Source organism: Malurus melanocephalus, unplaced genomic scaffold (assembly GCF_030028575.1).
Source record: "Malurus melanocephalus ecotype Western Australia unplaced genomic scaffold, MMel_1.1 scaffold_22, whole genome shotgun sequence".
Taxonomy (NCBI): domain Eukaryota; kingdom Metazoa; phylum Chordata; class Aves; order Passeriformes; family Maluridae; genus Malurus; species Malurus melanocephalus.
Window position 1 is genome coordinate 2,725,695 of NW_026623254.1, and position 22,194 is coordinate 2,747,888.

The 22,194-nt window shown below is 40.7% G+C and overlaps 1 protein-coding gene across 7 annotated transcripts in view; it reads right to left on the bottom strand.

Moving 5' to 3' along the window:
- Positions 1 to 6: 6 nt before the first annotated feature.
- ADIPOR2 (adiponectin receptor 2) overlaps positions 7 to 22,194 on the bottom strand; it is a 43,136-nt gene continuing 20,948 nt past the window's right edge. For 6 of the 7 annotated variants that reach the window (XM_057390055.1, XM_057390053.1, XM_057390052.1 and 3 more), the window contains 8 exons: positions 20,678 to 20,913; positions 8,147 to 8,266; positions 7,128 to 7,205; positions 6,158 to 6,329; positions 5,530 to 5,716; positions 4,277 to 4,464; positions 2,884 to 3,077; positions 7 to 1,372 (listed from right to left, as the gene is read on the bottom strand). In XM_057390055.1, coding sequence (XP_057246038.1) covers positions 1,241 to 1,372; positions 2,884 to 3,077; positions 4,277 to 4,464; positions 5,530 to 5,716; positions 6,158 to 6,329; positions 7,128 to 7,205; positions 8,147 to 8,266; positions 20,678 to 20,845 — 1,239 coding nt within the window. In that variant the 5' untranslated portion in view covers positions 20,846 to 20,913 and the 3' untranslated portion in view covers positions 7 to 1,240. The remainder of the gene's footprint in view (positions 1,373 to 2,883; positions 3,078 to 4,276; positions 4,465 to 5,529; positions 5,717 to 6,157; positions 6,330 to 7,127; positions 7,206 to 8,146; positions 8,267 to 20,677; positions 20,914 to 22,194) is intronic. The other variant, XM_057390058.1, reaches the window with a different exon arrangement.

Consider the following 22,194-nt stretch of genomic DNA (forward strand, 5'->3'; position numbering starts at 1 on the left):
AAAAAAAGGAACTGCTCTGGGCTGGTTATGGATCTATTCCTCTTAAAAAGAAAAACCTGCAAACTGCCTTGGCTTATGGAGCCTGACACACAGGATGGTAATGTGCCTGAGGTCTGCAGTGCCTGAACTCCAAGTYCTGGAGCACACAGCTTCCTCTTCCCAGTCCATCTTAAACCCCACCTCTGTTTCCCTTCACATGCTCAACGATCTTCTGACAAGTCTATTACCATCATCCCCTCAGACCAAACAACGCAGGCGTGCAAATGGCAACCACCCTCTCACTGGGGGCCTTTGGGTRTAGGCAGGCACTGATGGAGTTGGACTGTTTGCCATTTCATGTGCAGTTATTCCATCATATAGCTCCAATTCATAGGATGAGACCCAAAACAACCAACTGTAGGATCCATTATCCCAAACTCCCCACTCCACACAGGCTGGGAAGGCAGCTGTCCCACACACTTGGGCAGGGAGCAGATGTCCCTTTCGAGTTGCTGGAGCAAATCCATTTGCTTGCGCTGTGACCTGGATGACGCCGTGATTAATCCAGCCTTCACAACCCTCATGTACACGTCCTGAACCTACTCCAGGTGCTGGCCAGGACCCCACATTGCCCAGGGCATGCTGGCCACCAGGAAAATCGACAGGGCCAACRTGCTTCACTCCTGGGAATTTTACCTGGTCCTCCTGCAATCGTTTATTTTGTGCAAAATTGAAACAGTGTGTGGTACTTGCATGTTGCATTCTTTACAAAAACCCTTTTCCCCCCACCCATTGTTTAAAACATTTATATAAATTTTATTTAAACAGAAAGTTAGAAATCTTATTTACAATTTTTCTCCCAAAAGAGCATCTAAAATCAACGCCCAAACCCTCCAAGAGGATATAAATTTAACCTTGACTATTTTTTTCTTTTTTTAAAAAAAAGGAAACTGCTAAGCTATCCCTCCCCAATTCTACAAATAAATATGGCATTGAACAGAAGCCGATTTGGAAAGGGTCCTCTGTAGCTCAATCTGTAGATCCCAAGAATAAATTATGTTTTCAGAATTTCCTGGTCTTCAAATTGATTTATTCCATTGCTTGAGGTATAGAATTTATCTTGGTTCGTCAGAATCCCCATGAAGCTCCAATGCCTCATCARCTGAAACTTGGATTCTTCTTAGGTATTCCTTTTGCTAAGCCTGGATGCTTCGCCCGCGCCGGCGGCTCTCTTTTGGTTCTGATCTTGGGCTGAAGGCTCCTACTGCATCCCATCCTCCTCTGTGCAGCCCCCTCCGACTGTGAAGCGGAATTCCTGCAGGTTGGAGACTCCATGGAAGTGCACGAAAGCGCCAGCCACGACAAACACGTGGAACAGCTGATGGGAGTGGAACTGTGGAGAGGAAAACAACTCTGTTCAGTCGGGGCACTCGGGGCTCTGGGGCCACCCTGCCCCATAAAAGCCCCACGTTCAGCTGAAGTACACAGTAACACAGAGCAGTGCCTCAAACCACGAGCTGCAGAGTTCTCCAAGCCRTSGGTTTAAGCCCATCCCTCTACCAGSAGCAAAATAATCCAATTCTCCAYRCACAYRCATCCCCCCCTTCCCTTTAGAGTCATCTGAACCCACTGGTCAACCAAAAAATGTGTTACAGAAGTGCTAAAACTCATCTTTGCAAAGGGACAGGAATAATTTCAGAACCTTAGGCAAAAGCTTCAAGCAGGACACTTAAAATTGGTTCCTCCACAAGACCCACTGATGGTTTGTGGATAAAAAGGGTCCTCTCATACAGGTAASAGGTACAAACTCTGCTCTGACCACAGGCATGTTTTACCAAGTGRATTCTGAATACTGTTATTTCTCTAYCACAGAGAAACAACAGAAAAAAGGTGATATTGTAATAAAAGCTAGAAACAACTGGATGTTCTGAATGAATGCCCAGGATGTCATTGATTAGAGCAGAATGAAAACCGTGAGGGAGCTACATGACAAAGCAGGCCCTTGTTTGAGAGAAGCCATACCAATCTCCCTAAATATTCCTACAAATGTGCATTTGCAGGCTTCAGGGGAAGCTCGGAAAAGAGTTGGTGGCACACCAGTGCTTGTGGAGCTTAGCTCRTTATAATAACAGTGCTTTGTTTGGCCATTTAAACAAACCAAGCAAACTGGTGCTGTGCAAAAGCCGCTCAAACAACCCAGGCCTCACTCTCAATTCTGTCTTCTTTAGGGACCTTAAACTATCCTAAGTGCAAATACAGTGGCCTTCCAAAGGTCCACGTCCCCTCATCTCTGTTCTTGCTGCACCCACCTCCTTTCCTTACAACTTGCTCAAGTATTTCTCCTCCAGTCTTCATTATTCTTTCCCTCATACCAAATTTCTTCCACCCACCCACTTGCTGACCCCACTTCCCTATTTCTGGACCAGAGATCCCCCCAGAGTCTACCATCTCTGCCCRGCATTTTCACTGCCTATATGAGATGAGAAGCCAGCCATGGTGAAGATCCCAGATAACACACTGAACATCAGTGAAATAACCATGTACTGTTCTGCACAGAAGTAAGATAAACGTGTCTTTGTAGGATCCTCAATACACACACACACACACACACACACACAAAATGTTTGCAGAGTTCCTTGTCCATCTGTTAAAGCTATCCAGAAATGTGCTGAGGTGAATCTGCACACCAGCAGTTACCTCACACCAGCCAGGCTGTGACAATTTGGGAAGAGAGGCAGCAGCTAAGCCAGACTCAGCCCAGAGTCATTTGGCCCCTGAAGACCTATTGCTTCTGGTGCAGCAGTTTGATACTTGCAATCAGAAAATATTGACACAAGATCCTTCAGCCTCAAGGGGAACCAGCTTTCAAATTGGTCTCCTCATCCAGTCACTCAGTAGACTCACCCAGATGTCACACTTGCCAGGGAAGAATCTCTCCGGGATGCGGGCGGCATACAGTGCAGCACCAGTGATGTACAGGCATGCCATGAGTGCCAGCCAGCCTATCTGCCCCATTGTGGCTGCTTTCAGGAGCCCCTCAGAGATGACAAAGTGCAGAGTGGGAATTACCCCACTAAGACCCAGACCTAGAAATACTCCTGGGAGGTAAAGAAAATGCRGGAGAGTCAGGTTTGAACACAGTGGAGGTAAAGGGAGACAATGAAAACACAAATGCTATAGAAGGAACACTCAGTGTTTGCCAAAGCAACAGAGAGGTGACAGCTCTCAAAGCTGGAGGTCCCCAGAAGAGATTTATTGGAAAGGAAGCTAAAGAATGCACAGGCTTCCCTCATATACCAGAAACTACCCAGTTATATGCTYCAGCAGATAGCTGGAATATTTCGTTCACTGATTGTGCCTGCCAGCTCCAGAGTACGTGAGGCCAGTTCCTGCTCTTGGCCTGTAGAGGGAACTGAGACCACACAGACCGTGCCTCCCTTCACAATCACTCAAGAGCAAGACAAGGAGACACAACGAAGAGATTGTTTATCATATTCTGCACGAGTAGTTCTAGGAAACAGAACAGCAGCATCTGTGCTCATCTGATCTATAAGAGAACACTGTTTAGATTTTTGCAGCAAGGACAGAAAATTTGTAAAAACAGTGGGCATGGGGGGAATATTCATGTCCCATTCAGAGTATTAAGTTTGGAAAGCTGAATGTTCTGAAGGTACCCATAACTTGTCCAGGAAATCTAGATTTATTATACACAGCATGTGCAGGTTAAGAAACAAAAAATATTAGTACTCAGCCCAGCTGTGTGCACATTCCATAGCTGCCCCCTAAAGCTCTCTTTCTTCSTACCTCAAAATGTGAAACCAAATCTGGTTTTGTTCTTTTGATGATAAGAAGAGAAAAACAGTCTTTATCTTAACTCTGTGTTTTATCCAGGCAAATAATTGAGATTATTTCAATCATACAATGATTTGCCAGYGTCTGAGTCTACAAAAAAAAGAACAAGCACTGCAAGTACACATACACACACACCAAGCAGTCAGTTGTTTTTTGAGAGWGCAAAGTTGCTAGATGCAGCTAGAAATACTTTGCAGTACCTTTCCTACTGCATGTGTTACTGTCCATTTCAGGAATGCACKTCCAGGACTTGCACCAGCCCTTATCTGTGCATCCAGTGGGTTACAATAAATGCTGGAAAAACCATCASGCTTCCAATCCAAGAACAATAGGTCTCTATACTAAATTAAGCTCTTTTAAGTCTTCCCAAGGTGTTTTTTTCCAAGGGGCAAGTAGGAAGCRGGAAAGGCAGTCACGAAGCAAAACAGTTAACTTCAGGACTTACCTGCCCTTACACCCCGGTATTCAGGGGTGGCAAACATGTCCCATTGTGAGACAATTATGGCTGCAATGCCCAGGACACAAATCACAATCAAGTAGATGAAGCAAGGCTGAGGGTTGCAGTAGAAGGAGTAGTACAGCCATGGTACAAAGCTKCCCATTATGAGGAGTGCAATGCCAGAATAATCCAGCCTAGAAGAAAAAAAAAAAAAATCAGTGCCATAAGAAATGCAAACCTTAGGAAGTCCTCACACCCACACACTCTTCTTTAGTAGACCAACTGTCTACTTSTTACTGCAATTAAATTACTCTCACTATTGCAGCTTAATTCCTGGCAATTCTTCCACCTACAGTAATGGATTACCTTGACAGACAGTCAGTAAGGCCATTTTTAAGAAAGTCATCAACAATGGCTTCAGCAGCCTTCAGACCAAAGCTTGCTGAGGAAAACTCAAATTTGAGTTTCAGATGAGGAAAAAAGCAGTGCAGGAGCCCTCTAAAGCAGGGCACACAGTATGTTGTGAGAACTCAGCCAAGGCAAACACTTCAGTATCTGACAAGTGTGAGTGAGCTGGGCACCAGCTTCAGTGACCACAGTGRAATAATGTTGCAATTTTTCAACCACACTGGTTTCTCATACACCCGCATGAAAAGGGAAATACACAGCCACTGCTTTTTACCCCACCCTGACAAAATACTCCTGCAAAAGTTGATGGAGTTTATTTTTTAGTAGAGGATTCTAATTGCTGGGTTACTTTAGAGGTGGWCTTGCAGATTACAGAATCCTAGGTTTAGTAGTCTTAGGAAATATGAGATATTCAGCAGCCAGCCAAAAAAGAACGTGCACTAAAACCAGAAGATCAAAACATCTTGATACACATTGTGGAACTGTCTTATGTAAGTTTAAGGTTCAAAGTTAGTAAGAATAGCTGAAATGAACAAGAAGTAACGGTTGCACTAACAATTCAAGCCTTGCAACTAAAGCACAAGGCACGTTACTTACAGCAGCAAGATGCAAGCACATGCCTGCCAAACAGCAGAAAATGATGGAGTTTTAAGACTCAAATGACAGCACAAAAACTCATGCTGAAACAAACTATAATTAGAAGAAGCTGCATTAAATCTCTGCTCAACTCTGTTCCAAAGTACATGCAGTCATGAAATGAACAACTCCCACACTGGGGCTCCAGGCACAAATCCCAGCCCTGTTTTCCCACCTGTTTCCTATTTGGCCTACCCTGTTCTCTAGGCACTTACTTGGAGAAGAGCCGGGAAACACCTTCTGAGTGGCAATAAACTGTGTGGAAGAGCCATGAGAAGGAGAGGCAGAGTATGGCTCCCAAGAAGAACAACCCAACCACCACTTTCTCTTGSACAGGTGCTACAAAGGACATGTTTGGCCGGAACATGTAGAAGATTCCCAGACAAAGGAAGAACACACATCCTGAAAAACAGCAAGTYGGGGAGGTGTCAAGGTCATGCATACTGAAAACTTTTCTTTCTAAAAGCATCAYTGCTTYTCTTCAAGGCTGCTCACAGTTSAAACCACTCAGACAAGCTGCAACCTAAGCGTGTTCCGGTGGCAAGAAATGCAATCCAAATTAACTGACACACTTGGGAAAAGAAGGATCTACCAGTAATTTATTAACAATTAGGAAATGTTTAATGCATTTGTTTGTATTGTATGCCATAATTAATAATTAATCCCATCCAACCCTAATGGRATAAAATTAGCAGAGGGATACCAAGCTGCAAATTTTAAAAGCTCTGAGTGGAATGGTAATGCTGACAACCCCACAGCCCTTTCTATCTTGCTCTCTCCTCTTTGAGAGCAATGAAAGCAGKAGATTAGATTTAGCATTGGATGAAAGCAAGCTGAGAGTACCTAGGAGATGTGTCCAGATGTTGCCAGTCTCTGTGTGTATTCTGAAGATGCTCTTGAAACAAGCCCGGAAGGAAGGCATGGGTGGTCTGTGTCCATGCAACAGGTAATCATTGTCCTTTAGCCAGTCAGGCAGAACATCATGGGGAATGACTCTCCATCGGCCCTCCCATACCTACAAGTTAAAAGATTTTAGTAAAATGCAAGGAAATGAGTTCCAACAGTGGATGGAAATAGTCAGAACACCCATATTAGTGAAAGTGCTGGAGTTAATGTATGTGTAATCAGAAAAGAGCTGATGGGACATCTCTGGGAAAAAGGCTTTACACTTGAAATATCATGSTAAAGTCACTGTTCCCTATTCAAAACTGTACTATTATGAAGTAGAACTGCACCATCAGAGAAGGAAATACTTCWGTATTTCATTGGACAGCAAGGCTATCGGGCTTTTTTACTGCTAATGAAGGGAAAACATTTAATTCACTTATGTTATGTTATTTCACAGGTCATCTTTTCCATTTAATTGAAGAAGCCTACACCTAATTCCCTCYAAGAAATAAATAAGCCTGTTCTTCCACCACATGCCAACCTGACTKTATCTGCTAGCATTTGGGGCAGTCTAGCAAAATAAGCTACCCATCAGTACTAACAGTGGCCAGAAAACATGAAAGGGTGAGAGCCCACCAGGAAGAGCCCAAGCCCCTATTCAGGTTGGGCAGAAAATACTCCCAAGCTCACAAAACTAATAGTGACAGAGCAGTTAAGGCAACAGACTYGTGACTCTCAATTCCACAGGATTTCTTCTTTAAAGGGAGAGAGGGGCTTTGTGCACAGAGCTATCCTTGCAGCTGGCTCCACAGGAAATAAGTGTGCACAGATGTTCCCAGCACTGCTTCAGTAACACAAGACACATGGAGGCTTCAGTGTGGCAGCTCTGCCAAGGACAGGGGTAGCAGGGGACTGCTTTATGTACCGGGGGTGTTTCTGCAGGGTTCCTTGGATCTGCCGGCTGGCTAGAGTTACAGGAGCAAGGCTGAAGTTTCCTGAAACACTAAGTTTAAAAAGCTACATTCTTATTTCAGTTTCAACAACAAGAGCCCAGAGTTTTTGAATCAATTCTCCACGCTCGTGCATGGAATCAAAACAAAGCCATTCAAAATAACCGGCCCACTTAAAGACTGGGTTTTTAAATACATTAAACAAGAAAATAACTGGTTTAGTTCATGAACAAAAAATGTGAATTGAGGTAGAAACAGAAGGAGGGAATTCATTTTACACAATCCACCCTACAAAACATTTTAAAAGAGGCATAGTAAAAAAAAAAATAACTGACAAAAGCAAACAACAAAATGACCCATACACAGAAGACCACCAAGTAACTAGGGTCCCTCTGTAAAAACATCAAAAATAGTTCATAAAACCAGCASGAACCAGTGTATAAAGGGGCAGCATTCCTTTCAGCAAGAAAAGAGGGCCAGAGACTGACAYAGCCCAGTGGCTCTAAAAAGTAGCAAAAATTGAGCCAAGGTCAACAATTACAAAATCTACAATGGATTTACTTATGTATGCTTTCAGTACAGCATTGTTTTCAAGTCAGAGACAAAGCTTATTCTACAATGGATGCAAATGGTGCTGGAAAAGCAAAATATTTGCCAATCTGAAGAAATCTGGACAAATGACCTTGTAAATCAAAGTGCCTTGAACCAGAAGGCTTTTAYTCTGCTTTGCACTCACAGGTGTTTCTCACGGGATACACCTGAGTTGCATGATCAGCTTTGGAGTCTCAGCTGTAAATCCCTATTGTTCCGTGCTCTACAATTTAATGCTCTATGACAGGCACAGGCTGAGGAAGTGTAGTATTGCTAGCCAGAACATTTGAGGACAGTGAGTACCTCCTCTGTCTCACATTAGCACTGCTCCAAGTAGAGTCTGCTGCTCACTGGAGCTTCCTAAAAAAAGGAAATTACTTCAGCGGTTTCCAYGTGCCCTTACCTTACACACAAATTCTTCCATTCTCTCCATGGCATGGTGGGCTTGCAGAAGAGGTGACATGGCCATAAAACCTTCATCTTCTTGAGGTGACTCATCATTGTGTTTGTTATCCTCAGAACACTGCAGGGAAAAAAACAGAGAAAAGGTTTTGTAGAAAGATGAACACAGAAAGGTGATGTAGTTTTCCATACAAAACTATGATGTGAGGTCTTAGCAAATAAACAAGTCTTTCCTTGTATTGCACTAAGGAAAGAATTCAGAAGAACAAGCAAAAAAATTATTACATTCTTAGGTATCTGAGAACAACTCACATGTCTAATCCATTCTGCATATGTTTTCAGCAGGTTTGGAAGCAAGCAGTGCTCCTCTAAGCCACGCTTCATTAAATCCCAGATATGGAGTCTGAGGCTTGCAGCCTACCTCCTCTAGGGAAGGATTACTCCCTATTTTATGTTTCAATGTCACTGTGCCRGTGTTAATGCCTCTATAATGTATCTGGCATTTTAGGGTAATAAAAGGTAAGTCAAGGAGAGGAATCCATTTACCATGCTAGAAATGTTTCACCTCAATTTTCAGTCTGAATCTGAAAATCCATTCTGTTTAACTGACATATAGGTTCAGCTTGTAATCCAGTATTGGAATTTACTCATTTGTTTGATTTTTCAAGGTATTTCGGAAACTACCGTGAAACTTCTGCCAGTTAGACAAAGGCAAGTTATCAAAGAGAAGCAGTAACAGAGATCAGAGTTTTAAACAAAGTTCAAATGAAGAGAAACATCCATATCCTCAGGGTGTACCAAGACAATTATGAAAAGGAAAACTAAAACAACCCACTGAGCTGGGATATGAGGCTGGTACACATCATTAATAACTTTATAGGAACAAAGGTTGGTAGTTTTCTGTTCTATCATGACTTATCAACCATCTGCGTATTATGATATGCTCTATCTTCCCATGCAGGAGAAAAACAGGGGGGTCATGGAAATTCTACATTCCTGTTTGCTTATTGCAGTGCTCATGGCCCATCAGAGACTCCACTCAACACTTCAGCTTCCAAAGTAAACAAATTGGAGGAAGAGAGGAAAGAGAGAATGAGCCTTTTGCACCCTTCAGACTTAATGCAGAGAGCTGCCACACAYCCCATGATCAAGCCAAGAAAGCTCCACTCTCAGCACAGAGAGACAGACTGGCCTCCTCCAGATTTCCCAGAACRCTTCTTCCCCCTCCTATTCCCATATCAAGGTTAACAACTTCAAAATAAAGAYGATGCATCAGTAATGATATCCAAAGTGACTGAGAATCAAGTATATAAACCTCACATACTCGATCTACWGATTATTATCAGTAATGTTCAGTTTAATGCCCTGAACTTTCAGTCAGGGATGGGATCTGGCTTTATATTTGTCCCACATTACAGCGCTCTCTTCAGCGTAAAGCCTTATTAACTATTTCTGTCAGGTTAACTCAATAGGCTGCTTAAAATTTTCATTTTTGAATAAATAAAAGGAGACTTCTTCCAGCCAACAGTGAGCTATCTACAGTCTTCAATTTTATTTTTTTTTATTTTTGATAAGAGAAATTACATGCTAATACTTGCTTTTGTACCTAAGTCTTGCAGTAGTCACTGAAGCTTCATCTTTCACAGAGGTTCTACCAAACAGCTCTAACCCAATTTTGCTTATCCAGAATGCAATTTCCAGTATGTAATACATGGTATACATCCTTCAAGTTTTACTTATGACCCCTTATTTGTCCACACTAGGAAAACCTGATTGCCTAAAATCTTCATTGATAACCCATGCCCCTTGTATTGTCTACTCACTTTCATTTATCACTCCAGTGAACCCATTTGAACAATATTTCATATTTTACAGCAATGATTGATATACTGACCAGCTCTATGCAGACTCTCCAGCACAGTAAAACCATATTAAATACACTCGTTCTGCCCAGGTTATGCCATTAATTCTATCGAAAAAGGCACCTGGCAATGTGCAAGCAAGATGCAAACAGGTTTAATATCCCTCTAAACCAGRCACAATTCCTATTAGGCATAGGAATAAAAAACAAATTGGCTTCATTGTGACTCAACAACATTCACTGACATTATTTCCCACATTGTCAATTTTTTTCTACTAATGGACCTCTCTAGGATTCTCAGTTTTCAATATCATAAATAATTAACTCAAGGTCATAGAAACATAGAATGATTTGGGTTAGAAGGCAGCTTTAAAGATTAACCAGTCTAAGTGCCCTGCCATGGAGGCCCRGATAAGATGGTCATGACATTCTGCACAATTCAGAAACCAAAGAAAGCTTCAGTTCCCAAGAGCATACCTTACGGAAAAGCAAGGTTGGCATTGAAGTTCCAGTGCATCTGACAGAAGAAGMGCTGCTATGCCTTTTAGCTACTCTAGAATTCCCTCCCCCAGCAGCACTCAATAACCAGCTCAAATGGGTGAACAAGTTAGTAATCCTCAAGTTACACAACGGGGTGGACTGAAGGAAAAAAAAGCCCCTTACAGAATCAAAGCCTGTATTCATTGCAGTCTGCCCAGTGACTCAAWGCCAAAAAATGTTCATTTCCCCCTCTGCACATACTCCCATTTCTAGAACGATGGGAAGGCTTAAATTTGAACAGACTGTAAAGCTTGAAGAGCACAGCTATTTCTGAACTAGTCCAAAATCTTTGCATTTTGGCCATGTGCCTACAAACAAATCATTACTGAGCTTCTTTTGGTGATAAAAGGAATTCGTATCATATACACAGTCCAGATTACTGCCAAAAAATGGAATTGATTTTACTATCTCCTTCCTGCCATTAAACTGCAAAATTAGCATTCAAGGGAAAAAAMCTAAAGCTCAGCTTCTTAGTCCTTTTCTTGCTAAGGAGGCAATTTAGGCCTATTCTGGAACATCCATCCTCTCTTGACTTCCTCCTGTAACATYTCATTGGAAAGAACAGTAAACTGTGCTTGTTCAAAGCCAGAAATCTGCAGCGGAGGGGCAACACCAACATCAGTTTTCATCTGGAAATCTGAAGGAGTCTATYGACCTTCAGTTCTTCAGACAATGAAAGGAAAGAATACCACTCTTCTGAACAGAAAGCATATTGTAACATTTCCACTGGGACAACTTCCTTCATATCTTAGGATTCTCTCCTCTTTGGCTGATTGTAACAGAAAATCAAGAGTAATTCTAGACCACAACAACACAAGCAAGAACATTCTTTTAGGACCTGTTKTCAACTATTGCTAAGTCTTGCCCACAGAATCATATTTTAAAATGAAGAACATATTGGGTAAGTAATATCACTTGCCTAAGACCAGACAAGAAAAATGAGAACCCAGAAGAAAACTCTCATACTCCCACTTTTAATGGGCTAYGCTATATCCCGAATTACATGCTTCAAGAATAACTTTTGCCTTTGTAGTTTCTAAATCATAGGCCAAAAGAATTTTCACTCAGCTGATGTTTCAGATATTCTTTTACATCATCCAATTTACTCAGCTTCTTTTAAAGCATCTCAGATTTGACTAAAAAATTCTGTGAAGTCTTCAGAGCATTTTAAAGTATCTTTAAATAAACCCCCTCGTCTGTAACAAGCAAACYTGTTACAATCATCAGCTGTCACTATTCTGCTGCACACATGCAGCAATGCACAAAATCACTCAGTCTTTCACATTAATCAAAAATCATGGCTTCTGGATACTTACAGTCTAAAAGATCTGGACATTTATTTCTATGGAAATACCATGCAAGTGTTCCAATTTTAATCCTCCTCCCTTTGCAAATTCACTGAGTGTTGAAGCTACCAAAAGCCAGTGCAGGTACCTAATGAAATGGAAATTATCCAACAGATGTATAAACACAATCYGAGCTGAGTAACGGTACCAGAGAATAAAACAAATATGAAAGACAAGTGAAGATATCCAGAGGAACCAGCTTTACTGGTTTATCCATATTCACTTTATTTTGTGAAGTGTTACGGTTTCTTTTGTGATAAAAGTGACAGAAAATAATGTAAAAGAAAAAGGTAAAAATCAGACTTCATGATACCCCTTTGTACAGAGAACCAGGCAAGAAACTTCCAGCAACAGATCATCATCTAAACAACAATTTCAGAGCATATTTTGGTAGGGATCAAAAAGGTTTAGTACCAAACCCAAGACTTAGAGCACCAGGGCAAACAAAGAGCAAGAAATCCAAGAGCTCAATTGCACAGTGCCTATCATTAAATAAGTTTAACAGTAAAATCTCAATCTTTATAGCAACGGCACAAAAGGTAAAAGAAGTTTACATTTAGTACAACAATTTCTTTTTTGAATGCAGTCCAAAAATGTCAGATTACATAGCCAAAGATCCTGTTACAGAGAAAAGTGCACTAAAACCTGCTCTAGTAAATGCAACATACTTCTCTTGTCTACTGCAACAGCTTATCCTTCTCACATGGCTAACGGTTTCTATACTATCACTCAAATCTGTTAGCARACACACTGTTTAATAATGTCTTTACTATGGAAAAGCCTGTCAGAAGTCAAATCATAATTGCAGAAAAATATTCTAAAACCACTTTTCCCACTTTTGACCAAGTTGTGTTTCCTGGACTTCAAGCAGCCAAAAGTGTATTTCCTAAGGTCTGTAGTTTCTCTRTRTCAGTTTAAAGATTTCTAGAAGGTTTCAGAGTTTGCACATGACTGCTGCCTGCACAGGTGACAAACAAGTTCTGGTTCATCARTTCAGAAAGGGTCACAAAGTTGTTYATTTGAGTGTGCAAACTGAAACATAAATCTGAATGAAGCCACCTTCTACTCTATCAAAGTGGTCATCACCTCCCACATCCCCATCTGACCAATGCCCAGTCCAGCTCCAAACAGAGATCAGCAGCTCCCACMAGCTCCCCCCARTTTAWAAACTGGGATTGACATTCCATGSTATGAAATATCCCTTTGGCCAGTTTGGATCAGCTGCCCTGGCCACGCTCCCTCCCAGCTTCTGGTGCCTCTCCTCACTGGCACAGCACAGGACACTGGAAAGTCCTTGGCTTGGGGTAAGCATGACTTGGCAACAATTAAAACATCAGTGTGTTATCAGTGCTATTGTCATCCTAAATCCAAAACACAGAAGTGTACTAGGAAGAAAATTAACTATCTCTGTCAAAACCAGGACAACTAATGACTGCAACAGAACTCTTCTAAAACCCAGAAAGGGCACATCTCCAATGCATTAGGGTTTCTTCTCAGATAGAGTCATTACTCAGTTACCCAGCAGCCCAACTGACCATGCACATACCTATGTAGTATTAAGCTCTGGAGTTAATGAACTCCCATGAYACAAAGTTCAACTATTTGTGATGTCAATTCACCACCAAGATGTCACCAGTGCCCTAAACCTACCATCACWGGATTTTGCAAAGCATGGTGCAGTCTGAATCTGTTCTAATATTCTTGCTTCCTTCAGCTGCTGGCAGACRCCCTTCCACTCTCTTCTTGATCAGTACCCTGACAAAACTGTGCCTGGGTAGGAACACAGGCAAGATAGCTCAGAAAAACCAAATGTCTTGATTAACACTGAGTCATGGCATATTATATGACACAGTACTTATGCACTATTTTCTTCTTTAAACTCAAGTTACAAAACATATGTTGCTGCATTTACAATACCACTGTTATCCCTCACATTAAACTGAAGTCACAAAGTCTAGACATGACTCTGAGTTTTTGCTCTTGTTTATCTTGATCTCATCAGATGAATGATTAATAGTGCYTAACATGACATTCWAGTCATTTTATGTTCCTTGGAGCACCRTGCCAGATTCAGTAACTCGAGAGCATTCAGCATAATGGCCAAGATACGTTCAAGGCTGTAATATAAAAATGTTATTCCTCTAATCGCTGCTCTGTAACATYCTTTTCAGCTGGCCAGATTGCTTTATTCAGCAGCAACTCCTCTGTGCCCATTCTGTCAACTGACCTTTTATCAACCAGCCTTTCGTAAGGGGGAAGCAGTAATAAGGGCTGCCATACCATTTCTCCTAAAAGCCTGTTGCACATTTTTCAGAATTCCATCAACTTATATTCTTTGGGCTGTAAGAAATTAAATGGAAACAAATAGCACCATAAAGCTTTCCCTAACTTCCCCTAACTTCCCCTAACTTCTGCACATAGCAAGTTATTTTAAAATAACAGCTTTGTCCTTTAAAATTCACATTCTTCCTGACAAGCTTGTAAACACAGCCACACCACAGCTTCCAAAAGGCTGAACTACATCCACMCTCGAAGCAGGGTGTGCAATGCTGTGTTTGCTGTCACTGGATCAAAAAAACTCTTTCATTAGCACAGAGCCAAAAACCCTTTAGGCCTGTTGGTCAAAATGKCAAGTACTTGGAGGTTCCTGGAGTTTAGTGTTTTTCCTTTGTAAGTCACCTTCTTATAAAAGATACAGTCCATTTAATATAGCACTTGGAAACAGCTTTACACAACTGGTCATGGGTGACTGCTTGCTGGCACTCATTAAAAACAACCACTAACATTCAAACCTCATTTAGCAAATAGTCCTAGGACAAAGTCACATTTTGGTTTCAACAGCCTTGCTAGAACACTGATTAGAACTAGCTCCCTTCTTAAATATCTTCAGATGAAAAAGGTCTGTTGAATCTCTAAGCAGCAGCAACCACTGATTTTCTGCCAATGCCCAGTATTTGACAAGGGCCCGAGGCCTCAGTGCCCCCATGTGCTCATCAGTACACTTTGGGGGAGAGCCTGTAGAAATTGCTTCTACTGCAGAAAAGTCTCATGKGCCTTTTTCTGCTCCTCTGCCATTGTTAATCCTGACAGCAGAAAAAGAAAACAAGCATGCTGGGCTTATGGAAAAGAAATGCTCTTTTAAAAAAATAAACAGAAAGATTGAAAGTGTACTGCTGAACTTAACATGTTAACAGCAGAGTCAATCAATCTAAAACAGTTGGAGGAAGACGCAAGATAACCCACCGGTACAACATTATTTTTTTCTCTTATATCACTGTGAAAGGCCGACAACCCCCCCATTGCTGCCCAAATCAGGCAGATCTGATCTCCAGGAGAACAAAGGCAAAACTCATGGAATCTAACCCCTGTCCAGGGAAACTGTTGTGCCAGTGAATTATAAACAGAACTATTCCCTCCCCTACTTTCAACACACAGCACAGCAAGCAATGGTTACAAAACCTGCTGGCAGGCAGCAAAACTCTGAGCACCAACACTTCCCCTCCCAAAGCATGGAAACACTCCATGGTAATAGGAGACAGTTGGATCCAGCTGCAACTCAACAGCCATCACCTATGACAAATTTCTTGGTAATTCAATGAGAGTTTTCTGGGAGACAGAGACATGGCCGTTTCCCTGACGTTACCAGCCTTCTGGGCACTGCCTATCCATGGGTGACTGGATCACCAGTTTGCCTTTTCTGCAGACTTTCAAGCTCTGACAGTCTGTTCRTAACCCAGACACATCAACTGCCAGCAAGGGACACATCAGTATCTGACCAACTCAGGTCTGTGCAGCCTGGAAACCATCTCCACAAACATGTCACATTGTCTTCACACTGTCTAAGTGGGAATACTTGGAGGTATTCTGCTCTATGTATCCAAATATGTTTCACTGTACAAAAAAAAAAAAAACCAAACCCACTATATTCAAGCAATTATTTCAGTGACTAGCAGTCTGAGTAAAATTCACATTATTTCCAGTTCTTAGAACAGCAAGTGAAGGAGAAATGCAGATGTTAAGAACTTTTGATCTGAAGCAAAATGTCAACTCACAGGCTTTCAAAGAAATAACATTTCTTCCCAAGAGTTGTAAAAATTGAGGAAAGGAAGAGGTGATAAAGAAATCTACAGAAAAATAATTTTGAATACAATCTGCTTTAAAAAAAAAAGGAAATGTGCTTTGGTGGGACCTCAAACTTGATTTTGCCAGGTCTCTTCCATTCACACTCTATCAACAAAACCTGCAATGCAATGGAGGAAGAAGGCAGATACAGAAGCAAAGTTTTCAATCAGAACCCCAAAGAACCAATGGAAAAATGCCAGACTGAAAAGGAAGCAARATCGTTTGAAACTTGCAAGTACATCTACAAAAAATGAAATTTCACACAATCAGAATTTACAAATGTTAGCTCAAAATACTACTCTTGAGACTCAAATGTCTCCCTTTGACCTTCAAGACTTTACCTCACACTTTTTCACTCAGCTGGCATGCACCAGAAAGTTAACAATTCCATTTATTTACATGCACCCTCTTCTGCAGTACCAAAAAGTATGTCTGTCGTCTGCTTTTGTAGATAACACAGAAAAGGCTTTGAGTAAGCTCTATGGYTTAAGTTAAAAGCCTCGAGTCATTTGCTCACCCCCGACTACTCTAAAAATTCTCTTTTGTACCTGCAATTCTGTTACATCCTCCTATCTTCCTCCAAGTCGCTTTGGTATTTATGCTCTAAAAGGACTCCTGTAGGTACATGGAGGATACCATGAAATTTGTAAGAGATCAATTAAATTCTCCTTTCAAAGCCCATGCTCCCTGAGAAGCAATCCAGGAGTATTTAACCAAATTTCTTCTGCCCATTCAGATGACTAGAGGGCTACACAAACCTCATAAACCCTTCCTGTAGGTTATCAAACACTTCAGGGCCACAGGTCTCCACTTTASGGGCACATTTTGGTGCCACACAGGACAACTGCACAACGAAACTCAACTAAGTGGAAGATGAAAGGAATCACCATCCAAGCACAGAAAACCCGGTGACTGGAACAAAGGCAAAGAAAATGGTTCTTTTGTTTTCCTCCTGTCACTGACAGGTTAAAGTACAAWAGGAAAGAGTCAAGCACAGGGTTTCAGGGCTGCATAAAAAGCCCATTCATCACAATGCAAGAAGTCACATGCATTCGATTGTGTCAGGTTAACAAAGTCACAGCAGGAGAGATTTCTTTAGGAACTCTCACTGCTAGAATTGCAAAGGCAGTTAAGGCAGAAACTCTGGGACAGCATTARGGATGCTGTCCCGAAGGCAAGGCAATGCAGGATGCTACAGGAGGGAACCACCTGCTGAAAAATGCCTTATCAGCACATARTCTAAACCAGACAAATGCTTACTATTTCTCCGAGTCACAGAAGGCTCACCACTCACCTGCCACTATACTAGCTGCATGTTTAAAGACAGTAAGATGTGTACCTTTTCCGTGTAACTGGTACTTGGAAGAGGGGACAATCTATGAACATATTTGCACTCTAGGAGAGAGCACAGYTATGGGATAAAATACAGACTGAGAGGCTCAGATATAAAAGGATATTGATTTCATATGATTTGTATCTTCTCATAGGAATCACTATAAAACTGGCAGAAGGATGCAGCTATTTTATTATTATTTTGAATAAGCATGTTCAATATGGCTAGTAATTCTTTGCTACATGTATTCACGGAATGCCACAATTTACAGAAAGGAGATCTTTAACCTAATTTTTAGCTCACAGCTATGTAACCTCCAAGGTAGGTTACTGGGGCCAGGGTCAAAAGCCCCAGAAAAAAAACTTTTTACGAGTAAATCTTATTTTTAAATATAATCTACTTTTTTTCCACAAAAATGCTTTGTTACTAAYGAGAACCAATATTCTGGTCCATAAAAATTAGAAGTATGTAGTATACAATGCAAACTGTGAAGAAGATGGAAAGTAATTCTGAACATAATGGCATGCTTCCATGCTTTTCTCCTTAGCAAACACTATTAAAATAATTCATCAAAATCAACTACTACCTCTTAAGAGCTCAGACTGCTTACTTCTACAAGTGGAGCTGGAACTGGATACACAAGTAGAGAAAAGAATCTTGTATAGTAAGATTTTGGAGAAGATTTTATATAAGAGCTGTGAAGGAAAGTAGGGTAATAGGAGGTAATGGGAAAATAAACAATGCAATATTATCACAGGATAAAAATACACACATTTTTATACTAACCCCTCAAATCTTAGGCCCTGTACATTTTAGAATACATATTTATTATGAGACAAACTTTTCCTAAGTAGAAGCATTTAAAAGSAAATTAAACTATGATGATGGTTCTACCATCAAGACACTACACAGCTCTCATCCACTTCCCTTCTCCAACAAGAAATAGTCAGCATCAGCTCCATAATGGCTGCATTTAGCACTAGAACACTGACGCAGTGGGCACTGCTGAGACCTTTCATAAGGCTATGTTTAGCTTGAGTGCCTGAGTACTATTGCCACCTAGCCAAGAACAATATCTTTATATTACTGTTATCTAAACATGAACCTCTTCCAGACCAGAGGAAAATCATGCTCTTGAACTTATAAGTCACGCTAATGAACTAGTAAGTCTCTCTGCTGAGACAGTTGCACATAGCCAGAATGCACAGCAGAGCAAAAGAGTGAATCTTTTGAATCCTAGCTGACATTTGAGCAACAGCTGTGCTGAGACTTACACAAGACAGAGGAAGATGTATGGCATAATGTGTTTTCCAGATTATTTGGAACACTGCGGAATATCACGTAATAAAGGCYATTTGGCAAGCCAATATTGGTATTTTTGACAGCAAAGTGTTTTGGGATGATCCATTAGAAGCATCAATGATTCAGCCTTTTAAGACAAAAAACAATTTAAAGACCTAACACCAACAAAACCAAGAAATCACAGAGGATGAGAATAAAAGGCTGAAAAAAAACCTCAAAAAGCAGGAATTTCTCAGGCATTTATGCCTGAGAAAGTGATGCAGATTAAGATAGAACASCAAGGCCCAAATGGCACAAACAAATTTCTGTGACAGCACTTTAAAAGACCAGGAAAGAGAAAAGAAATCAAACACAAGAAAGCCAAGTATTTGTTGTGAGCCAAAAYGAAACAAACACAAACTTCTATTGGATGGATGAAAGAAAAAAAACAAAAAACCAAAAAGATAATATATGCTAAGAATGCCTGAGAGAATGTAAGTATTTCAACCATTTCATTTCCAAAATGTAAGAATTAAACACTGATTCATCCAGGTAATTTCTATTTAGCTAAGCAAATGTACAGAAGGAATTACAGCACATAATCAATTACATACTTTTACTTTGGGTATTCCATTCACAGGCAACAGGCAACTCATTATTCAACTAGGAAAGTGAGAGACAAGAATGAAAACAGCCTTCAAAACAGACGATCCCAAACACACCAACAGATAAACATGTAAGTTCAAAATATCTGCTACCACAACTCAACTTTTCTTTTTCTAACCAGTCTTGGCCAAGACTTTGCACCCTAAACACATGCTACACAGCTTCCACAAAATGGAAAAAGACCCTTGGTATTTCCCTTATCATGATGCTGAGARTATCCTAGAGAAGTTATAGCAATACAACTGTGAGTGTGCTCTTAGCTTACTAGACATCAATACCAATCCTGACTTCTCATTACAAGAACGCTCAGAACTAAATTCTGTAAGAGCTCCAACTCATCGAGTTGAGACAGGCAAGTACCAGTTCTCAWGTCAGCTGATCCATGACAGCGGGACATGCACGTACCCAGAATTTGTGGCAAATGCAATTACAGCCACAGCCCAACATACATTAAGTAGCACCAGCATGTTTTTGCTGCTGGCTAAAACCACACAGTTGCTGTGCCYGAGCTGATACAGTAAACTCATTAATCCATGATAAATTGTATAGTGAGCCTAAGAAGAATGCCTCTTCCACTTAACTATGCTGATATCCATCTGAATATATCCTGAGAGAAGCATTAATCAGAGTTCTGGAACTCTCTAACCAGAAGGTACTTTTCATGCAATGCTTGAACACCTTCTTCGYAGAACACCTAATTTAAGCTATATACGCCTTTCCACATGTTGTGGCTGCTAAAACTTACAGAGATTCATGCACCAAAAATTTAAAGACATTGTCACCAGCTCAGAGAATCTGTRAGCCACCAACTGCTAAAGTCTGAAAGAGTGTTCTTAGCAAGTAGCATAAGGTGCTTCCCCATCCTTGTGCTCTTCCTTGTGAGTCTGTTACTGGCTACTGTCCAGGACAGGGTATCGTGCACTGTGGATGTTTAGTCTAATTCCAGCAAGAATGCTGGCCAACAGATTTTTCTGTCCTAATTGTCAAAACAATACTAATTAGCTAAGGTTATGATTACACTCAGCCAGAGTCAATACAACTTCTCCTTTCATTTATAATTAATTGAAAATTACAGAACAAAAGTCTTTTTATACAAGCAGCATCTCRGCAGAGAACAAACCAGTTACAAGTCCCATTTCTTTGAGGACAAAATTAAAACATAAAAGCTGTCAAAATTACAGTTATGCCCAGTCTCTTCACCCAAGTTCCCATCTATTCAACTGAATACTTCTGAAATCTTCCTGGTATCGTTACAATCATTTAGCAGGCATTAAAAGATTGTAGACTCACGGCCCACATTTCTGAAAGTTATTTAAAACACTGAAGCACTTATGTTAAAACTTGTTTTTCCTAGCAATACTAACAGGTAATCATATGACTTACATTTTCCTGATCAGAAGACAGCGGTGGCTCCTCTAAAAGAAGTCTCTTTTGAGAGCTGTCTTCTTCAAGGGCCGCCTGTGTTGTTGCAGTGTCAGACATGTGTCCYTTCCTGAGCCGTAGACCTGGCTCTGGAGAACCAGCATTATCGAGTTCCGTTTGTTCATTCATGAGATGCTGGAAGCCTTCTCAAATATTTCCTTTCCTCTTGGTTCAGTTTGGATGATTACGTCTTGACTCTGAAAGACAAACAGCTTGTGTAACTCAACTGAAGCTAAAAAGARGAGTGCAAAAGTTGGCTGGAAGAAGAGCTTGCTTAAAAGCTACCAAACAGCTACAACAGCTTCTTTTATATGTGCTCAATCTCCCACAGGACCAATTACACAGATTTCTACACTGCTGGATAATGAATTCTCATCTTGAGACCACTAACAATTTCATATCCTAACACAAGTTAAACACAACTTTGAAAGATGATAGAAAAGTGAGCTTCACAAAACAGTAAATCTACAAAGCCACAGCAAATTTTTATGAATTATTTCTACAAAGTTACAAGCACCAGGCTGGTAATACTATCTAGAAATAAACTACTTATCACAAGTACTCTATAATTATTGCATTTTTACAGGTATGAAGCTCATACCCAAGCTCAATCATCCAGACCAGGTTTCACCAAAACTAGGACATTAAGCACTGGTAACAGCAATCAAGCAAAGATCAAGCAGAGCTCAAGCAGCAACTAATTTTAGACAGACTGCAAGGAGGGCAGTAGTACACAGAGTGATTATGCTTCTCTTGCTTAAATTAATGTGGTCACAATCACTGCCGGGAATRGGTTTGTACCTTTCCTTGGGCAAAGAATTAGAGCAGACAAATTTAAACACAGTTCATTTTGTCAGAGCAATCAGGAACAGGTAAATCCCCCACAAAACAATAACATATGATTTCCATTCAGAAAAGTAATTGCATTTAACACTTACAACACTGCAAAAAGGATTCAGGGTAAATTTAATTCTAAATGCTAAAGATTTTATCAAATTTTAAAAATTGATGACAACTGTCTAGCCCTTATCCAAAAGTATTATTGGTTACCCATTTGTTTTGTACATGACTGTGTGGTGGTCACTTCAAGAGATAACTGTCTTGACACTGGTAGCCTTGGGATGCACAATCTCYAGAGAGCTTTGCAATCTGAGTACCAGAATGTATTACCAGAAGGAAGCCACAGCTGAGGCTTCAGAATCACTCTGAATGACAATCTATTCGTTTTGCACTAATCACTTGGTGTCATTCTTATTACTGTAGCACCTAAGTGCTCAGATGTGACTAACACATAACACCAAGACAGCCCATCTAACAGTTTTAAGTTTTAACTTGCCAGYATGCATAATTAAATTGGAATTTTAGTGTCCAATAAAAGATGCTGAAATTTGTCAYAATGTAGGAGGGAAAATTAAAAATATAAGATTGGGAACTGATATTGGCAGTTTTGTAATAAAATGTCACCTCCAAAAAGCCAA